The following is a 22,002-nucleotide window of genomic DNA, read 5'->3' on the forward strand; positions in this document are numbered from 1 at the left end:
ATTCTGGAAAAAGAGTGTACAACAAAATATCTCATAGCTCTAATGAAATGCCACGTGTATTACGACTTTTATGGTGGCGGCAACCAACTTCGAACCCGAGAAAACAATTTCAAATACATTCTATGTTGACTGAAAAGTTACTAAAACTACGCTCTCATCATCTATCCCCGCACTCTTACAGTGAAGAAATTGTCCGCCTTTACGGGAAGCAAGTTAAAAATATTTTTTGTTCAAATGCCCGATTCAGGGGGGAGCCGACACGTGGCTAATACCACGTGATCGCGTACTAGGTCTGCGGCAAGAGACGCTGTAATGTACGAGGTCGCGACCGATCGCTCACATGATCAACAATGATTACCGCAATTGTCACACCCTTCCAGCTCTCTCTAACACATCGTTGCTATATTTAACAATTTTTTACTTGAAATTTATTTCGCAGCATATGGAGACAATGCCAAGATTTTAAACCGTGGCCAAACTAATTATTAGCACGTTTCATATATACATAAAAAAAGTGACTGACATAAAACAAACGTGACATAAATACTGGCAAGTTGGGGGAAATCCATAATAAGCACAAACAAATTAAAAAATAAAGCATCACTGTAACGGAATTTACCGTTAAGATGGGTCAGGCGCCCTACTTCGGCGTACCGCTAGCGTCACCCACAATTCCATTAAGCGCATATATATAGGTTGGAGTAAGATGGTTCACCTTTTCATTCTATTGTTCAAAAATTATAAAACTGTATCCTTACGGCTCACATAGAGCGTTGTTATTTCTTTAAAACACGATCAGTATAATTGGATATTATGTGGCAATGATGTCCTTTCTTACCCCAAAGTACTATAAAATACTATTTAATAAAATGCGATAAAAGCTGTGGTTAATGCACGCGTATAAACTTTGCTCATAAACAACATTAAAAGACAGCAGAATATAAAATAACCCTTAATAATAGCAAGCAAGAAAGCAAGCTAAACCGCGGGCGTGTCTGCATGCTACCTGCAGCCGCCCGCGCGACGCAAAAGACACTGAATCGGTAATTGCACAATGCAAAAAATACTAACACGTGAAAATATACTTAAAACGCCACACTACGGATAAGCACATCCAATGAATATAGCGGAGGAGGTTTTATAATTCTTTGAATGTTCTTTGTTTAGTACCAAATGGGACAGTACGAGAAAATATAATAAAAAGGTGTCCTATCTTCCCCACCCCACCATAGACTCAATCATTCATGCATTTAGGAATATATGAAATCTTGTGGCAGATGTTCCGTATCGCTTGAGCATTTTATTTTTTTGTCATTGAATGACTCAATATTTTGCGTGGGCAAATTTGAAATGTGCGTATTGCACAAATATTTCCTGTCAACAAATGGATTTTCATCAGCAACTGTCTGTAAGAAGAAGAAATTAAAACAGTTTCCGCCCCTTCCTCTTCAATGGGCGTAATGAGAGAGAGGTTTGGTTATGTATAATTATCTTTGAACAAAATATTTCGGAAATTAGTCAGCAGCGGCAGAAACCGAATATAAAATACTTTCATACGAAGAGATTTCTTTTCATTAGTGGGCGTTCATTTTTATTTTGTTTTTAGTGGTTGTGTTTTGAGTAGGCATGTTTGAGTCATAAAGTGTTATCTAAAGGACGATATAACTACAACGACATATTATTCATATTATTATTCCTTTTTAGGTTCGTTAGTGGGCGTTCATTTTTTATTTGTTTTTTTAGTGGTTGCACTTTGAGTCATAAAGTGTTATCTAAAGGACGATATAACTACAGCGAGATATTGTTCATAATACCATTCACTTTTATCTTCTTGGGCGCATAGGACATATGTTGTAGTGAGAATTCGTCTTGTTTATTTATGACCAGGGAGTACTATAGGTAGTCAACCTGCCTCCTGTAACGAGACAGAGATACCTGTAAAGATGAACTGTGCAATCATGTTAATCGTCCTTTCGTTAGTTGTCATGTTTGCGAAGACTCAAGGTAAGCCATCAGCTAATCAAGACAATTTGTCACAGGCCACACCAAATACATTATAAGCGTCTCTTTACCAATATATCCTTGGCTTCAAATGTTTCGTAAAGAAAATGGCGCCTTGCGGGCGAGAGGAGGCTGCGAAAGTTTTTCTCACAATGTGCGAGCAATGCGCTCGTGGAAAATTGGTACATTTAAAAGTGCGACCTGCACATTGTGGTCGCATAATATGAAAATGTGAACATTTTGATGCTCGACCTGCACGCTGTGCTAATGTGTCATCGCAGAAACAGTAAAATCGCAACAAACTTCTGTGTGGAAAATATTAAAGGAAATAATCGTATAGTAGTGTGAGGTAAGTTAGGACACGGGGTAACATGGGATACTCTTTTTACGGGTACCCATTTGATAATTGAAGCTAGTATTATTCGATATTCTCACTGTTGAACAATAACAGAGCGCGACAATGGCGGTTACTGTTGTTATGTATTAAAATTCGGTGTTGAACGAACAACATTTTTTTTAATAGCTGCAAAAAGCAAGCTATATAGCACAGTGGGGGAAGATGGTACACATATATTGCCATATATTGCCAAATGGGGGAAGATGGTACACATAATTAAAGGCATATATTGCCAAATGTTTCCAAAATCCAAATACATGGCGGTTTTGGAGTAATACCACGAATTAGTACTATCAGGTGAAATTTTACAAATTCGAAAACACACAGGATAAGACGGGACAGTTTAAAATCATTGTTAATTTTGATTAGTAAATGTATTTATTGTTAATACACGTAAATAACACGAAACTACTGTACGCTTTGAAAATCAAGTTTAAACACTCTTTTCCTTGCCCCACAGCTATAGTTTTTAACATATATGTTAACGATACATTATATTATGGATGATAATTGGCATTGTTTGAACTTCAATTGATAAATATTGTATCCTACAAATGCATAACTTGTAATAACAGAAAAGTGAAAATAACTGTGAATAAAGTTTACATTTTTCTACAAATTGGGTATTGTTACATTGTTTTTTTCGCACTAGCCACTTCACATAAATTATGTGCAAATTACTGAATTTCGAATATATTTTCCATATATTATCTTTTTATTATATATATCAGTATATTATATTTAAATAACCCCTGAGGTATAGCCTAAATTATTGAATTAAAATTAAACCTTTTAAAGTTTGGCAATGAAAACATACAAAACTACACTGTGGGGCAAGCTGGGACACCAAGTTGAAATATATTTATATTAACAGTATTCTGCAACTTGTAGTTAACCTACCGAATTTAACAGGCTGTGCTAGTTTCTTTGCCATGTAAACTTTATATATATAACTTTAAAACTTTAAAACTTTATTTTTCTTTTGTTTTTATCCCAAGTTAAAGTCATATTGATCACTGCCTATTTTCCTCATGTTTATATCTAATTTTTTTTCACAAAACTAAAACTAGCATTCAAAATAAGCACCTTACTATTTCGCATTTTTTTACCTTTTCAAAATATACTGTTTCTATTTTAATTTTTTTTTTTAATATTTAAAAACAGTAATCGGCTTGACGAGCGTTTTATAAAGTCGTGGTAATACGACTGACGAATAATTCTGTAACATAATTTTCCTGATTATCATTACATGGGGTTTCGTAAAAAGAAAACTAAAAAAAAGTCTCGTTTGACAAAGTGTCCCATCTTCCCCCACCCTAATATACTTATTTTGAATGCTCGCTAAATCATATTGAAACTCCCGAAATCATGAGGTTTGCCAGTTTGAATCATTAATGCAGTTGATTAAACTATTTGTCCGGCGCCGTGGCGAAGTGGTTTGCGCGCCTGCCTCTAACCCAGAGGTAGTGGGTTCAAGGCTCGTCGCTGCTACCATTGTGGGTGAATGTGTCCTTGAGCAAGACACTTAACGGCAATTGCTCCAACCCAGTGATCACTAATGGGTTGTCCAAATTATCAGCCATACATAAAAATGAAAAAATCCACAAAAAAATAATCACCTACAAAGTAACATACTTGGTAACTCGTAAGCTGGCGCGAGGGGCACACCCGTGTTATAACGACTGTCGTTTTCCGGCCACGCGAGGATAAAGTAAGTTACATTCATTCATTCATTCATTCATTCATTCATTCATTCATTTCGTACTTTTTTGTCTTATAATTAATTTCAGTTTTGTGAGAAAAACAACCAAAGGTTAATATGGCTTTAGTTAGGGATGAATTCAGCACAAAATGTCATTGTTAAACTATGTATATAAAGTTTAGTGACTGGCATAGCGGGATAATTAGTAGGTTCACTACAAGTTGCAGAATAATATTAATATAAAATCTTTTATTTGTTGTCCCATCTTACCCCACGTTGTAGGTTTGGGTGTTTTTATTTACAAACTTTGAAAGGTTTGCTTTTAATTTATACCTCATGGGTAATTATAACATATGTACTGACATAATAAAAAGATAATGTGTAAAAAATATATTTGAAATTTAGTCACATGCACTTAGAGATAATTTATGAGAAGTGGCTTGTGTGTAATATAATTCATTGTATCACACACTGTCCGGCGCCGTGGCAAAGTGGTTAGCGCGCATGCCTCTAACGTAGAGGTAATGGATTCAAGGCTCGTCGCTGCTACCATTATGGGCATTGGGGTCTTTGGGCAAGACACTTAATGGCAATTGCTCCAACCCAGCAGTGGTCACCAATGGGCTGTCCAAAATAATCACCCACAAAGTAACATACATGGTTACTCGTAAGCTGGAACAACCGTGTTGCTGGAACAACGACTGTTGTTTTCCGGCCACGCGAGACTAAAGTAAGTTTCATATATTCATTCATCGTAACACATGCTGGCTATCGCTCAACAACTCTTCCTAACACTGCTTTATAGGCCATGCCCTCGGTAAACTAGAATTCCCGCGCCCGCTGTTAATGTAATTCAACTCAGTACTAATTAGCAGCGCGTTAAACCATAGTATACTTAAAACATCTTTTAGTATACTCTGGTTAAACTGGATACCCACATTCCATTAGAGCACGTACTGATATTTTTTCAGAACATAGGCATTACGCGTTTATACGTTTATAGATATTAAGCGTTTACTAGCAATTTTCCCAGCACAAGCTATAAGAAACGGGTTATTACTGTGGTAAATTTATTTTACCAACCAATACACTTCCCTGTTTTAAACAGTTAGTTATAATTTGGGTAAAGTTTCATGAGATATTATGTAGTGTTAACAGGCAATTAATAATATTTGTTCAAAGAAATATTTGCTAGGTCCCTTGTAAGAGCACTCTCTTAGTTGGTAACCAAGCAGCGGGTATTCTTAATCTCTAGAAGTTTATGATTGAATACAAAAATTATAAATGTTGCACTTAAACAGAATTCGATTATCTCAATGGATACTATTTCATATTTTCATCACAAACCGCAAATCATGCTGGTGCAAAATCTGCATGTGTTAGAATGGGTGGTCACCTTGCAATTATACCAGATTGGGAAACTGAAAATTTTCTTCGAAACAAAGGACTCATTTACAAATATAGAACGAAAAATTGGATGACAAGCAATAATTATGGTTTGTATCTCTAAGGGTGATTGCGGAATGGTGATAGTAGGAAGTGTCAAACAAAAATCGAAAGTGGTTAATAAAACCCAAACATTATACATAATAATTGCCCATGTATAACATTTTTAACCCATGTATAACATTTTTCACTTAAACCCACATATTTAATCTGATGATCTGAAATCAGCACTGCTGCTTCTGTGGTCGCTTCATTGCAGGTTAGGCTACCATGTATTTTCAGCTTACATTGATGCGGTAAAGACATCAGATGGAACTGGCTGGGAATGGAGCACAACACATGACAAGTTTTATTTTAGAACAACTCCGCGTGGTGATGATGAAAGTGAATATATAATACTCTCAAAAATGTATTTTCTTATTATATATTATAAAACAGACCGGTTTAAGGAAAATGGAATGCATAACTACTGGCATCCACAACATCCAAGTACAGGAAGTGCAGCAGTATTAGGAACAGGAGCTTTTTCATGGTATTGGATTTCTGTTGACCCGTCGACTGTTGGTCATTACATTTGTCAAATTCCAGGTAAAAATTTTATATGTTGGTTTATGTTACATATTTGTTTCAATGCAAAAAATATATGTTTACTTTCGATGCTAATAAGTATAATTTACTCAACATAAAAAGAATGGGTTAAAACAGTATCCTGTAAAGATATGTAAAGAAAATGTTAAAACAAACGAATATCATATTTTAGTCACATTAGAATACTTCAAAAGAAGTCAATATATGTTTTCTCCATTCACTGCAAATCATGCTGGTGCAAAATCTGCATGTGTTGGAATGGGTGGTCACCTTGCAATTATACCGGATGCAGAGACTCAAACTTTTATTCACACTAAAGGAGCTGCTTACAAGAGTGCAGGAAAATGGATGACAAGCAATTATACTGGTTTAATATGAATTAACTGTTTTCAATTATTTCACTTACTTATGTCTACTGTCTAGCCATATTACGCTTCAATTTAAGGTTTTGTAGGCCAAAGTGAAAAAATACATACAATAATTTTTTAGTAAAACCCACCCACCTTAATTGAGGTACTTTAGCATAATGAGAAATGACAAGCCGCCTAAAAAAGAACTATAAGTCATTGTAACTGCATTTTTATCCAATAAACCAATCAACTTTTTATTATTACAAAAAATAACAAAAAGACATAAATTTAATAAAAATATATAAAAAAATAAAAATTGTTTTTATTATGGCCTCGTTCCCTCCAGATGTCTGCCGCTAAGTAAAAATAACTTATATAGTTTCTTACTTTCAAAGCTACCATATTCTTTAGCATACATTGATGCAGTGCAGACCTCAGATGGTTGGAAATGGAATAAAACACACGACAAGTTTTATTTTAAGACAACTATGAGGCGAGACGGTAAAAACTTTACGTATAAATGTTGTTTCAAAGAGTTTACTTTGTAATTTTGTGAAGCAAATTAAAACCTTTTTAAAGCAACTCAAAAGATAGTGTTTAAACATAATGTATTAAATATCTGAAACAGGTCAAAACATTCAAAATGGAAAATACAACAATTGGCACGTACACCAGCCAAATATTGGAGAATATGCTGTTGTTGGGGCTAATTTAGGATTTTATGATTGGAGCTGGATATCGGTTCATGCCTCAACTGTGGCTCATTATATTTGTCAAATAACAGGTAAAGTTCTTGTTATTTAAAATATCTTTTTATTGCAACCCAGCGAAATCTAGTTGGTTGTCCAAGTTCAAGCCCTAAAATAAAACAGTAACTCATAAAGTTGCATACAGGGTAACTCTGTCATGTGTGAGAATAAACAAGTGTAATTCATTCACAGATGCCACCTGTTAACTCCTACAATTACGTTTGTTGTTTTCCTTTCGTTTCCCGCCAGTGTACTGTGACGTCATTTTAGTGTGTGTGATGGGGAGATGACGCATTAACCACGTTTTTATTTGCAATTTTGCAGTTCTGTTTCAGTGTAGTGTGTTGTTGTTTTGTCCAGCATTTACATATGTATTCTTTTATTCTAGCGACTGAACCATAACTGTTTTTAATCTCTCTCTATAAGTAATCGTCGTTTGGGTTGTTTGTGGTTTTGGATCTATTCGTTGCCAATACATTCTGTATATATTCAATTCGTATGAGAGAGCATTCGTTAAGTTACTACTAATCAGTCGCTTGTTGATTACAGCCGAGTTGGAGCTCACCCTAGCTTCAACACTACCTATCTGCAAATAAACCGATGTGTTTTCCCTTACAGTTGATTTGGGAATCTACAAACAAAGCTTATATACTTTCCCCCCATTACCTTTGAATCACATTGATGCAAAATCAGCGTGTGTTAAATTGGGTGGTCACCTTGCAATTATACCAGATAATGATACTCAAACCTTCATTCAAACTAAAGGAGCTGCTTACAAGAAGGCGGGAACATGGTTAACAAGAAGCAATGATGGTTTAAATTTAATTTTCTCTGTTGTAAAATATTAAAAGTTGTACATTGATCTATTACTATATTGCTAAAGTCTATGGTAATATAACTTGGATAGGCTATTCTTTTGTAGTTCGTTATCATATTTTTCAAATCTTTATTAAATTAAGCAATCGAATAGGAACTCTTACATAGGTGCAGTTAAGATTTAAATATGGGTAATGACAGCAAGTACTTGTTTTGAGTGTTATGATGTCGCTTTAAATAAAGTACCATGTATTTTCAGCTTACATTGATGCAGTAAAGACATCAGATGGAACTGGTTGGGAATGGAGCACAACACATGACAAGTTTTATTTTAGAACAACTCCAAGTGGACAAACCAGTAAATAAATATTGTTTTTTCAATGTTGAACATGACATATTTTTTACTATTATTTGAATTTACTTGTTTTATCAAACTAAAACAGGTGCCTCCATTACTAATGGAAAGTTTAACAACTGGCATATATATCACCCTAATTATGGGAAACACTCAGTGATTGGTTCCAATCTTGGTGTTTTTGCATGGAGTTGGAAGTCTGCTTCATTATCAACAGTAGCTCATTACATTTGTCAGACTGCAGGTGATACTCCTTGCTTAAAACGTTTGTATGTAATAGTATTGTTTTTATTCCCAGCCACAATGGAGTATTACAACGGGAATTACTTCATTTTTTCTTCTCAAACTGGAAGTCATATTGATGCAAAATCAGCATGTGTTGAATTGGGTGGTCACCTTGCAATTATACCAGATAATGATACTCAAACCTTTATTCAAACTAAAGGAGCTGCTTACAAGAAAGCGGGAAAATGGATGACAAGCAATTACTATGGTTTAATTTTTGGACAATGTCATTTACAATTTACAACATTAAAACCTTGCTGACATTCTGCTGTCATAAAATTATTGTGGTTTCAGAATTTACTATTTCATCATTTCAATGCTATATTTTACGTTTCAGCTTACATTGATGCAATAAAGACATTAAATGAAACTGGTTGGGAATGGAGCACAACGCATGACAAGTTTTATTTTAATACCACTCATCGTGGAGTTGATGGTTTGTTTAATGTTATATCATATAATAGATAGGCCTACATGTTAAGTTAGTGTAAGTGGTAGGCTACCTTTATTCACAATTATTTCAATCAAATAAACTTAACTTACCGTTAATTCGTTATATATTTAGTTAAAGAGTGAGTAAGACTACTTTAGCAGGTAAATTGTACCGCTTAATATTTCATAGCCACTGTATTGATAGTATACACTATATACGTAGGTCCATTCATGGTAATGGGTAAATACAATAATTGGCACATTTATTACCCAAATATTGGTGGATATGGAATGATTTCTTCTTACCCTGATCGTTACATATGGATGTGGAGAACAACCGAGCCCTCACTTCAAGCTCATTATATTTGTCAAATAAATGGTAAATATAGATTAATTACTATTATATTGGAACCATTAAATATTTGTATTTCGTAACCGGATTAAAAGCTTGATGCTGCTACCATATACGGTGTGTGTGTCCTTGGGCAAGACACATATTAGTAAATGCTTTCTCTATAGTGACTAATGGATCGTCATTCTTATACAGCAAAAGTTGTATGTTAATATAGGTTGTCAAAGTTGTCACTTTTTTTAAACAACAATACTCATTAACCTGCTACATTTATTACTTAAATTGTTATTAAATTGTGATTGTTAACAACATCTAATTTATTATTATATTAAATTCATAACTTAACGCAATCAAACGTTTGTACATCAAAATAAAAATTTCAATTAAAACAATTCAGCGAGACTTTGTAAGTTTATGCAGGTAGCGTACTGTCTTTAAAGGTTTGTATATAATGAAAGGTGTATGTAAAAATTTACACTCATTAAGTATTATTTTTTAAAAGTTAAAGGGTCCACACTGGTTGCACCCACCGCTGTAAATATAAAGTATGGAGAAGATTCTGTAATCTGTTCATCTCATGGCAGCCCTGGACCACCTGTCTCATGGAAAATGTCAGTTTTAATTATTAAAATAATTCTTAAATAAATAGAGGGTATGAGACAGTTGTTTTTGTGACTTACAGAAACTCAGAGGACGTTTCAATAAACACAAGTGAACCAGTTTATCAAATAATTACCCAACCTACACTGAATGGTAATACCTCATCACGTTTGTATTTTACCCGTGCTTTAAGTCAGAATTCTGGGGTTTATACTTGCAATGCTACTTCTCTTAACCAATCTGCACAAACTACTGTAAAAAGTAAGTTAAAACAATTTATTTTGGTTAGTTTATGTAAAATAAAAGTGTGAAATTGTTATAAATTTTATATACCGTCGCTGTTAAGTATCTGACATAAGATACAAACATTATGAATATGTACGGCTCAGTGCCTTAGGTGCTTGCATCGTAACCAACTGGTATTAGGGTAAAGGGCCAAATCTTGCTTAAATGCCAGATTCTCGACAAGGACCTTACCCAAATTATATCCACACACTGATAGTACAGCAGTTAAACTCTTAACCAGAGAATTCTGATTTTATGCTCAATTCTTCCATCATTATGTCAAGTGTGTGTGTCATTGGACAACTAGCCCAACCACGCAAGAATAAATAAGTAACATTTATTTAATAACTAAAATATTTTGACCGAGAACTCTAATTTTTGTACGATTCCAGTTTCATTATAACAAAATATATTAATTATTTTCAAATATGCGGCAAATAAAAAAATGGTCCATCCAATAGTGAACAAAAAATACATATAATTCGCCAAATGCTTGCATGATCTTATTTTTCAGTTGACAAACGACCAAGATTACTTGAAAGTAAATTAGAGACATCAACATACGCATGCAAATTTATCGGCGAAACTTCACCTACTGTCTATTGGAGTGTTAATGGTGTCATAGTTAAGGAAAACGTCTCATTTATTACCAACACAGTGTTAAATACACATGAAGTATTGAGTCAAGTTTCTCCCTTATTAATATTTGGAAATAAAGACATTGTTTCGTGTTGGGCAACTACTACCAATGGTTCCTCAAACAAAGTATCAAAAGCTGGATTTTCAAGTAGGGTCATATTCTATTAGTTAATAACTTCATATAATAGCACAGTATTAATGATATCTTAACTATCTCAGATCCTTCAAGCTCAGCATTCATTGTTTCACCTGGTAGTTGCCCTGGTAACCAACTACAAATTAATTGGACAGATATTACCAAAACAACTGGCAACATTGTATATAATGTAAGTGTTACGAATTCAGTCCAAACTTACATAAAAACACTCGCACAATCATCAACAAAGGACAACAATTACTCAATCACCTTTGATAACTTGACACCAAGGACAGAGTATACTGTAAAGGTAGGTTAGTTTGACATCTTCTAATGATATGACATCAGTTGCCGCTTATTTAATCATATCCTGGCAGATACATTTCTTTCCAAAGTATTCAAGTAAAATTGACCAAACACTTGGAAGAACAGCCGGTGAAAAACCAAGTATTGTGTCAGCAAGTGCAAATACAGATTTTAATAAAACTCAATGTTTAATATCGTGGCTAAAAGGACCAGAAACTGGAATAATTGGAGCAAGTGTAAGTTGATGTACACATTTATATTTTCTATCGTGTGTAGATGTACAGAAAATAAACATCATTGAAAGTATTTTTGTAATGCAACAAAAAACTTGTTTCAGATTGTTGTGACAAGCAGTTTAAACAAGAAAGCACTGTATATGTCTGATATTGTAACAACTGTAACACATACAACACTAAGTCAACCATATAATTTTCAAATGGAACCAAATCGCAAACATATCATCACAGTCGCTACTAAGACTTGCTCTGAACTTAGTCAATATATTCTAGTTACAGGAAAATGCATTTCCCAAGTGCAAGGTACATTAAAAGGTTCAATATGTATTATGTTAAATGTGACCAAATATAATAAAGTTGATTTATTTTAGCACCAGCCAACATACCAACTCCCAGAATAGTAGGAAGTTATGCAACCACTTCACATATACAAGTTAATAAAGCTGACGAAACTAACGGACCAATCAGGTGAAATAACACTTGTTGATTATTGCTTTGGATCATTCACATGAATGAATGTACTTGGTTATTATCCTCACATTCAGTTAAGTATCAAGTGTATAATTTTTTGGTTTATGGTTTTCTTGTATGGCTAACAATCTGACAAGCCTTTTAAATACTACTAAGTTGGAGCAATCACCGTTGTAGTGATTTGCATGTAGACGCACAGTCCACGATGGTAGCATCATCAGGAATTGAAACTGTTAACCTTTAGTTCTATTGCTAAAGTGCTATGACACAAATGATGAATCTAATGTAACTACTACTGTCTTCCTTGTTTTATATTTAGTTGTTATCTTGTCATCGGTGGTAAAAAAGGAAGCAAGCAATATAGAGATTCCTACACATGGATGGAAATACAAAACATGAAAACAAACTCTAACTCTTCTTCATATTGTGTTGCAGTATTACCAAGGTTAGTTTTAAGCTGACCATTACTGGTCCTGAATCCACAGTAATTAAATATTTAAGCAGCCTTATTAGGTAGCTGATATATTGTTTCATCTAAGGTTTAATGAAAAAAACTTACAATTGGGTTTATCATCAACCACAACAACCCAGTGTAAAGTGGACACATCTCATACAATAAGCTGTACCAACAAGTTGATGTCAAGTGGAATCACATACAAGTGAAATTATTTTTCTTAGTTTTATAAAACATATCTGGTCTATAAAAATTATTTTAGATTTCAGGTCGTAACATTAAGTTTAGCTGATGGGGTTTACTTGACACAAACTAGTCAACCAATTGTTGCAACCCCACTTGCAAGCCTGCCTTCAACTTCCAAGACAGTCACAATAGCAAGTAATATCAACATATCTTATTAACTGCATAGATTATGTAACAAAATCATTTGTTTTTAGTTGTGGTTGCTCTGTCTACTTTGGTTGTTTCAGCAGCTGCTTACTTTATTGGAAAACGAAGGTAAAGATGTAGTTTGGATCACTGATTTCCAATTACTAGAATGCTCTTTAAAAAACTTTTTTTTTAATTTGCCTTTAAAAATGTGTTTATAAAGTTAAAAAAGTTGGTGAGCAATGGGTTAACATTAATCTAAAGTAAAAACAATACACAAGTGCATTTTTCTCATTTATAACTTAACAACACAAATATTTTATATATATATATCATTTATTACACAGGTGTGACTGTTTAAAACAAAGTAGATCGCAAAAGGTTGAATTTGTTCAGCCTGAACAGGCTTTGCAACAAGATGGTACGAACTGTGAAGGTGAATAGTAAATGCATGTGGTTGTTGTTCGTAAGTATTCGTACATCTGCACGTCAGTAAATTAGTTATACATATTCATCCGCACATTCTCAAAACCTGTCAGTAAACGCTGTCAGTAAGTTATTGTTACACTCATGTGTTGACACGACTAACTTATTTTTTCTTTAATAAAAAATAAATGCTAAACTAGTACAGGCATATAAAGAAACAGTAAAATTTCAGAAGCATACGTTAACTTGGAGGTTGAACAGAAACCAAAGTTGAATAAGACATCTTATGAACTATCACCCGGGAATAGTTCCATACAAGGTAATAGGAAGACAACTGTAACTTATGTGAAAACGAAATTTTGTATAGATAAATTAATGTATAAAAATTAAAAGAAGTAAGTGTAGGGCCCTCCTCAGTAAAATATTTTTCTTAGGAACAATAAATTTTTAAACACCTAAGTTAATAAGAGAAAGTAGTAATTTAAATTTTTTTTTTCACCCAAAAAAGCTTTGTATCTGTGCCCAATTGGTATGAATGTAATTTATTCATACATATTTACATATGTAACATTCTAAGTCAGTGGCTCTTAAACTGGGGGGCGTGTAACACTCGGAAGGGGGGCGCGAAAAACTATAAAATAAAGTGTTATTACATTGGTGTTCAAAAGGCTAAAATACGACGCACGTAAAAGTTAAATTAAAAAAGCAAACATTTAAGCCTGTTTATAAACCTCTTACACATGCTAAATGATGAGGTGTCAATCCCTATTATGACGCAAATAATCGCCGTGTGATTTGCCGTAATTAATTGCCGTAATTAATTGAGTGTCGTAATTAATTGCCAGGCAAAACAATCGCTATTATGATACAATGAATCCCTACTATTTCGTAACAAACAGTCTACCTGACTAAGAAAAACAAGGTAAATATGAGGCTAAACTACGACGCAAACGTAAACCGAACGGTTATTTGATTTCACTTTTGCGTTGATCGCGATAATGTGTTTTACGTAATAATACAGATACAGTCAACCAGGGGGGTGCGGTTTTAAGCATGTCCAATATGTCAGGTTTGGCTGTGGTGGATCATGGCAGAAATCAATTGAACACCACTGTGATAATTTAACAAAAAGGGGGGGCGCAAGTTTGTTGAGATCTTCATTGGGGGGGCGCGCTTCAAAAAGTTTAAGAACCCCTGTTCTAAGTGATATACATTGAATACAAATTAATATACTTCGTCCTATGTATTACAGATGGATATGTTGAGTTGAACTTAATGATTAAAAATACTGACTTGAGCATTCCAAACACAATCTTTGTGAACAGATGCAAGGAGATGTTGCGTTCTAATGATTTTAAAAAGCAATTTCGGGTAAAAAGCAAAAACTTTATACACGAACACCATTTGAATATAAAAGACGTATGCTTTAGTAATGGCACGTTGCAAAATATTAAAAAACTTTAAGCTAGATGCTCTCCAATATAATACAATCAACAAAACAAAAGTTTTAATGAAGGTCTCGATTATCAAATTACCTATCTGCTGTTATCTAATACTAAAGCATGCCATTAACATGACATGCCAGAATCAAGATGGTGTCTATTGGTCATTGTTTGTGAACAATGGATGTCAATACTTGTTGTGTATTTATTTGATTTGACCTATAGGCTACCATATGTTGTCTTATGGTTCATTGTGTTTAAGGAGCTGACAAAATCTACAGATGAAATAAAACTTACAAAGACACATGCTGAACTGCCGGAAAACAAGAAGAAAAATAGATACAACAATATTTTGCCATGTCAGTTGATTTTTTTGTTTTATGCGATCAATGATTTATCATTTGCTTTTCTAGATGATTGTACAAGAGTCATGCTGCGAGGAACAAACACAAATCATGGATATATAAATGCAAATTACATTGACGTAAGTTAGTTTGTTGGTTAGTTATTAAAGGAATAACCTACATTTCTGTTGTAGGGTTATTGCCAGAAACATAAGTTCATAGCAACACAAGGTCCAATGGATGGAACAACTGGAGATTTCTGGAAAATGATTTGGCAACAGGAATGTTTGGTTATAGTTATGCTTACTAACACTATTGAAGCTGGCAAGGTAAAATAAATAATGTTGAGTGTTACATACTCTGTGACTTCTGTGATTTTGTTGTTAATTCCTACCTCTTTGTTGTTTTAATTATTATGATCTTTGTAATGTTATTGAAGGATTTTTAATTTTTCATGTTATGTTTATGTTAAGTTAAATTGTATGTCGTTTATTTGCAGAGAAAATGTGCAAAGTACTGGCCTGAACAGGGACAATGCTGCATGTATGATGTATACAATGTTGAAACTGTTAAAGAGGTTGATTGTGGCTCGTATGTTTTAAGAACAATACATATTGAAGAAACCAAAAATGAATATGCAACGGTACAATATTGTTGCATATAGCTGGGTTGCCCAAACTAAGATCTACAGTCTTACTAGAACAAAACAAATTTAGTATATGAACTGTACAGTTATTTAAACTGTCACTAATCTTTGCATGCAGAAGTTGTTCAAGCATGGGTATTCTGTTTCATAACACCCATACCTGCTTACCAGTTACCAAATATGTAACTCTGTGAGTGATATTTTTTTTGTATGGCTGACAATTTGGACTACCCCTATGGAACCTTGTCATGCGCAAGGATACATATGCCCACAAAAGTATCAGTATCAAGCCACAATCTCGTATCTATGATCTAGAGATGGTACTATCCAAAGTCAAATAGCCAACTCCGCTTAAATCACAGATTCCCTGGTGTCTTGCCAAAGTATCCTATCAACAATATTATTTTACGCTAGTTTAAAGAAAATTTAACTCCAAAACATATGGTAAAAAATATTTAAAAATTAGTCCGTGGCCGAAACAGTTTCTGAAAGGTATATCACAAAACAAGTGGGTATATTTTCTGAACTGTTTTGTTATGTTTAGGTATTAAGAAAGATTCAGCAATTCCAATACAAAGAATGGTTAGATGAAAATGTCCCTGTAACCACCGCACATTTGATTCAAATGCAGAAGCAAGTAAACACAAGTCTTTTCGATGGAAAACAATTTCCAATTGTTGTACATGGCAGGTAATGTAATATATTTTTTTCTAGTGCAGTGAGAATGAAACTCAATGGTCATTGCTATAGTCCCACAAATAAATTGGCAAAGTTAATCAACATTCAAAAAAGGCTTCTACTTGATAATAGATAACAGTGGATGTGAGATTTAAATCTAGGTTTTCGGTCTGCAACAATTGTACTGAAAAAAAACATTGTTTCATCGCCTACATTGTTATAAATATTTACCGCACTAATGTGTAATTTAAATAAAATGCATAAATTCACTAATTTTTTTGTTTGCATTATTCTTTACATGCTACTTTAGTAAAACAAACAATTCAACAGAAGATTAAAGTCCACCGTAAAATATTCAAAATTCAAAAAAAATGTCCATGGTTGCAAGAGTTTTTGAAACCCAAATGTACAACAACATTTCTAAAACTTTCTTATATTTGCCACCAATACCACATAAAATCAGTCAACCTTTTCTTGTTTTAACAGTGCTGGAGCAGGTCGTACTGGGGTGTACATAGGGTTGGATATCTTACTCAATGAAACAAAGTCAAAGAATAAAGTTAATGTGTTCAGGACTGTGCTAAACATGAGAAGGCAAAGGATGGATATGGTGCAGAACTTGGTTGGTAAAACTGATTTGTGTTTGCTGCAGTGTTTAACATTTATTTTTTATCACAGGAACAGTATATATTCCTGCACAAAATTCTAAGTGAATGTAATGAACTTGGAAACACAGAATTAAAATGATTTAAAAAAACAATATCTAATCAAAGTCCTTGCTTGGCAGCCATTCATTATAACATGAGTGTTCTGATTCATACACCTTCTACCATAAATGTAATGAGCAGCTGATCTACTTTAACTTTCTTTTGTTTTTTTATGTATGGCTGAGAAAATTTTGGACAACATAAGGTTAACGTTTAAGTGTCTTGCCCGATTAACAAGTGTAAATACTTTTCAATGGTTCCATTTGGTTAGAATGCTGTTACTATTACTGACACAGGCTCTTCTGTATATATAAGGCTATACTCAATTTGCTACAGTGTTGTTGTGAATTACGGGTTTTCTCGGTAACCTATGCTCAATGTATAGGTTCACTTTGTGAGTTAAGTGTATCCTTTAATCAATTATTTTTACATGTTTGCACTTTTATTTATTTATAATGGTGAATAATGCTGGCTAAGCAATAATGATATTAAACACAGGAACTATGCTTTAGTTTATACTTGTAAAAATATTAAGTACTTTACAATGTGAAATAGTTAAAAAATTCAAAACTAATTCAAAACTATAAATTGTTGCGGCTAATAAATTACATGTGATTGATTTCGTGAATAAATTTAATAAATAGACCAAAATTGTTTACATCTTTATTAATGAATGTAACTTATTTATTCGCGCGTGGCAAGGAACGACAGTCGTTATAAGACTCACGTAACTTTGTGGGTGATTATTTTTTTTTTTGAATTTCCTTTTTTTGTTTTAATGTATGGCTAAAAACTTAGACATCCATAGGCCTAATAATAGAAACATTGGGTTCGAGCAACTGCTATTCAGTGTCTTGCCCAAGGACCCACACACAAGATAACCTTATCAAGCCTCGAATCCTTCAATTCTGGGCCAGCGGCTCGGTAACCACTTTGCCATGGCGCCTTACAGATAATTTTTTACTAAAGTATCAAACCTTTATTAATGGAATGACAACACCTTAATAAAACTGTTAACCTTTATATCACTATTTAAAACATGAAACAAACGTCATCTATACGTTTAATTAATTTTGGCATTAGCCAGAATCAAAAGAAAACTTTCGACTGATATAACATATGTCATACACCCACACGCACTCCGTCATATGTGCTTCCAGCATACGTACCTATGTATAATGGTCGTGACGTTTCTGTTGTCATGAAGCAAACAAACCAAGTATTGCATTAGGCCTATACAGTAGATACGGAAGTCGCATACACTCATTGTGTACGTATAGCGATTTGTGAATCTACTATACAAAGGACAGGTTGGTCGGTAATAAACATCTGTGATGAATGTGTTTATTAAGAAATTTTTAAGATTGGCAGCAAACAGAATTTACGCAAGAAGAAAGTTTTGTAGTTTGTTACTATATTATTTTCTATGTTACATCTTGGAAAATTTACATAAACTATCCACGGTTACAACAGATGAAGATTCGAACACAAAATCAGAATGTATATTTGCCATACGTATGTATGCATGGTAGCTGATCACGTGGCAACGCAGCCTTAAATCGCGTTTTTTAGTAACTGATGACGACCATCTTCTTTCAAAAAACATATCTCTGAACGACATTGCTGGAGAGTGGATGACAACAGTGGGAAACGTTAAGTACGGGTTCTCTCGGTAAGCGATTTATTTGAGATATTTTTGTTACAAATTCCAATTTCCCCAAAATTCAGTGTAAGCATTCAACCACTTGCGATGGAAACAACTGCGGTAAAACTTACAGAATTTCCGAACACAGCACTTCGATACGTCATCCAGCGTGGTAGCTTTCTGATTGACGGCGACTATCGGTTTAGATAGTAAGTATAAATACTCGTTCCATCACAGAACAATTAAGTTTTATTTTCAGTCTCATGATCGACGAAAGCGGACATTTTTTCGGAAAAGCAACCGATATTTTTATTGATCTGAATCTGATTGTTCCCAAAAGTAAATGCGGTAAATCCACAGTAAGTTCTATTTTCTGTAGATATATGTCGTGTTTCTTTAGAGCTTGTTTATAGATAAATACACTGGGTTGTAAAGCTTCTGTATATTATGTATCGATTGAAACATCAGGGACAGCAGCCTGGCTTTACAATATTATATTGGAAGCAATGAAGGAAGGCATCGTGAAAGGCTTGCAAACACAGGTACTGTGGCATTACGTTTGTAATTACATCTTCTCTTTTCCTTGACGTTTTTAATTTGCAGCTCTGTCCAGCAATCGACAACGAGTTGTTAAAGAGCTTTGAAACATGCTATTAGACAATTTCCGTGGCGTTTGTGTGTTCAATCCACATCTGTAGTTTTGCATTTACTTTATAACGATACGTGCCCAAATTTACTTTATAACGATATGTGAATTACCATAAATAATAAGTAAAGATTACTGTACATTTTGTACCTACCGTTTTTGATCAAAAAGGAAAGTAATTACTAATTTTACTCGCTAAGTACTGTGGGATAAATGGAATATACCGTAAGCACCTATAAGCCTAATATTTCCGAAAGTATTTTTATCATCTAAGAACGCTGTTTCAGAGTCATGGGGTTACGGTTGCATAATTCTGTAAATATATTCTTTTTTTTACTCCCAAATGGGATGGGAAAAGATAATGAAAGCGGATCCCATGATACCCCGCACTACTATATGATGTTTTGTACGTTTCCTTAGGTTCATGAATATAAATTTTGATTTGTTTTGTTGATTGGATCTTAGACTTGAGTTTTTGAGAAATAAAATATCCGGGAACTAATAAGGCAAAGAACAACAAGAGAGCTCCAATGAAAATACTCATACAACGGTACCCTTTGGTTAGAATGCTGTTACTATTACAGACACGGGCACTTCTGTATATATTAGGCAACTCTATTGCTAAAATGTTGTTGTTAACCGACCCTATGCTTAATGTATTGGTTCACTTTGTCAGTTAAGTGTATCTATTAATCGATTATTTTTGCATACTTGCACTTTTATTTATTTATAATGGTGAATACTTTTGAAGTAAAAATAATATTAAGCACGGGAACTATGCTTTATGTTTATACAATGTGAAAAAAATAGTTACAAATTAAAAATTCTTAAAAACTATAAATTGTTCGGCCTAAATAACGTGTGATTGATTCCTTGAATAAATTTAATAAATAGACCACAATCTTTTTTATGTGATGGCATGAATTTATACTATCATAGCTTTATTAATTTACAACACAACATCTAGTTAAGTAACCAGAGGTGCTATAATTCACACATGGATGTCACGTGATCGCGTTCCAGGACCATTTTGCCACGGCGCCTTACAGATAACATGTTTTTTTATAATATCAAACCTTTATTAATAGAATGACAACCCCTTAAATAAAACTGTCAACTATTTAAAACATGTCATCTATACGTTTAATTAGGTCCATTCTAAACTAATATATGGCAAGACACGGCAATTGCTTTAACCCAGTGGTCACTAATGGGTTGTCCAAATTATCAGCCATACTTAAAAATAATGAACCCCCCCCCAAAAAAAAACTGGCACGGGGTGTATGAACACCCGTGTTATAACGACTGTCGTTTTCCGGCCACGCGAGGATAAATAAGTTACATTCATTCATTACATTTATTGATTCTACACTACAGTATTAAGTTGCTGTACATCAAACGTTCGACACAACATATAACTATAATAAGTTAAAATGTCATCTGGGTAGATATACTTCAGTAATGTTTTATAACTTAAACTAACCCATCTGTCGTATCAACATTGCTGTTTTTTAGTTTCAATGTCGTTTTAACAAGGTTTAATCTCGATCTGAATGTATGCTGTGGCATTTGGAAAAGGCTATACTGGATGACTGTTTATAGTAAAGGACCATAGTATACTGAATCACTTCAGTATACTATGAAAGGACTCTTAAATCAGTAATTTATGCATACTAAAATGACTACAACTGCTGTAAACACTATTTCTAGCTTCTATGTAAGATACTATACCTCGTTAAATCGATTTAATAAGTTTTTATTCTAACAAAACCACTGCAAACACAACAGACCTGCAACTGCACTGATTGTAAACGCCATTTTGAAATTCAAAATTCCATTCATGAAACTCTGATTAAACAATGCATTATAATGGGCACTGTTCGCGTCAATGGACCTCTTATTTTCTGAGCAGTTTAGGTGTAGGCTATTCCTAGTATTGAGTAGGCCTAGGCCATGCATACACCCACACGCACTCCGTTATATATGCTTCCACCATACGTACGTATAATGGTGGTGACGTTTCTGTTGTCATAAAATAATCGAATCAAACATTGCATTCTACAGTATGATAGGTGAGCCGTAGAACACTGTACGTATAGCGATTTGTATAAATCACTACCAGACCGTAGTCTGTATATATATAAACATGTTTATATACCGACTCTGTACCAGACAAAGGAAAGATCGGTCGGTAATAAACATCTGGAATAGATGTATTTATTAAGGCATAGTTAAGATTGGCAGCAAATGGACTTTACGGAGAAAGCTCTGTTTTTTTTGTTATTATATTATTTTAATCATTATATTTTGAAATATTTACATAAATCATCCACGGTAACAACACCTCAGGAATCGAACACATACAAACAATGTATATTTGTCATTATAAAGATATATATAGTAGAGTGGGAGAAGATGGGACACTTTTGACACATAATAACTAAATATTCTGATCGTGTTTTAAACAATTAACGACGGTCTATGGGAGCCGTGAGG

General features: G+C 33.8%; 2 protein-coding genes across 5 annotated transcripts; both read left to right on the top strand.

Annotated features, from left to right (window-relative positions):
- Nucleotides 1–1,745: 1,745 nt before the first annotated feature.
- LOC149742657 (uncharacterized) lies at nt 1,746–17,268 on the top strand. Of its 4 annotated transcripts, XM_089894110.1 has the most exons (34): nt 1,746–2,004; nt 5,402–5,596; nt 5,829–5,930; nt 5,985–6,134; nt 6,307–6,501; nt 6,896–6,985; nt 7,113–7,268; nt 7,852–8,046; nt 8,309–8,407; nt 8,493–8,648; nt 8,703–8,897; nt 9,027–9,125; nt 9,345–9,500; nt 9,976–10,084; nt 10,156–10,334; nt 10,873–11,145; nt 11,217–11,443; nt 11,511–11,675; nt 11,777–11,978; nt 12,047–12,143; nt 12,466–12,591; nt 12,686–12,805; nt 12,863–12,981; nt 13,041–13,101; nt 13,320–13,408; nt 13,631–13,717; nt 14,651–14,769; nt 15,103–15,199; nt 15,254–15,324; nt 15,379–15,513; nt 15,684–15,827; nt 16,375–16,520; nt 16,995–17,130; nt 17,187–17,268. In XM_089894110.1, exons 1-34 carry the CDS (start codon nt 1,944–1,946, stop codon nt 17,253–17,255), a joined length of 4,620 nt encoding a protein of 1,539 aa, XP_089750236.1. In that variant the 5' UTR covers nt 1,746–1,943; the 3' UTR covers nt 17,256–17,268. The 4 variants fall into 4 exon arrangements, with proteins under 4 accessions (XP_089750236.1, XP_089750235.1, XP_089750237.1 ...); XM_089894109.1 differs by having other exon boundaries at nt 8,493–8,897; XM_089894111.1 differs by lacking the exon at nt 1,746–2,004 and adding an exon at nt 3,699–4,830 and having other exon boundaries at nt 8,493–8,897.
- A 738-nt stretch (nt 17,269–18,006) lies between these two features.
- LOC149742658 (bactericidal permeability-increasing protein-like) lies at nt 18,007–21,990 on the top strand. Its single transcript, XM_089894151.1, has 6 exons — nt 18,007–18,730; nt 18,788–18,887; nt 18,944–19,069; nt 19,120–19,219; nt 19,274–19,402; nt 19,464–21,990. Exons 1-6 carry the CDS (start codon nt 18,550–18,552, stop codon nt 19,515–19,517), a joined length of 690 nt encoding a protein of 229 aa, XP_089750277.1. The 5' UTR covers nt 18,007–18,549; the 3' UTR covers nt 19,518–21,990.
- Nucleotides 21,991–22,002: the final 12 nt, after the last annotated feature.

The sequence above is a fragment of the Ciona robusta genome, chromosome 1, assembly GCF_009617815.1.
Source record: "Ciona robusta chromosome 1, ASM961781v2".
Taxonomy (NCBI): Eukaryota; Metazoa; Chordata; class Ascidiacea; order Phlebobranchia; family Cionidae; genus Ciona; species Ciona robusta.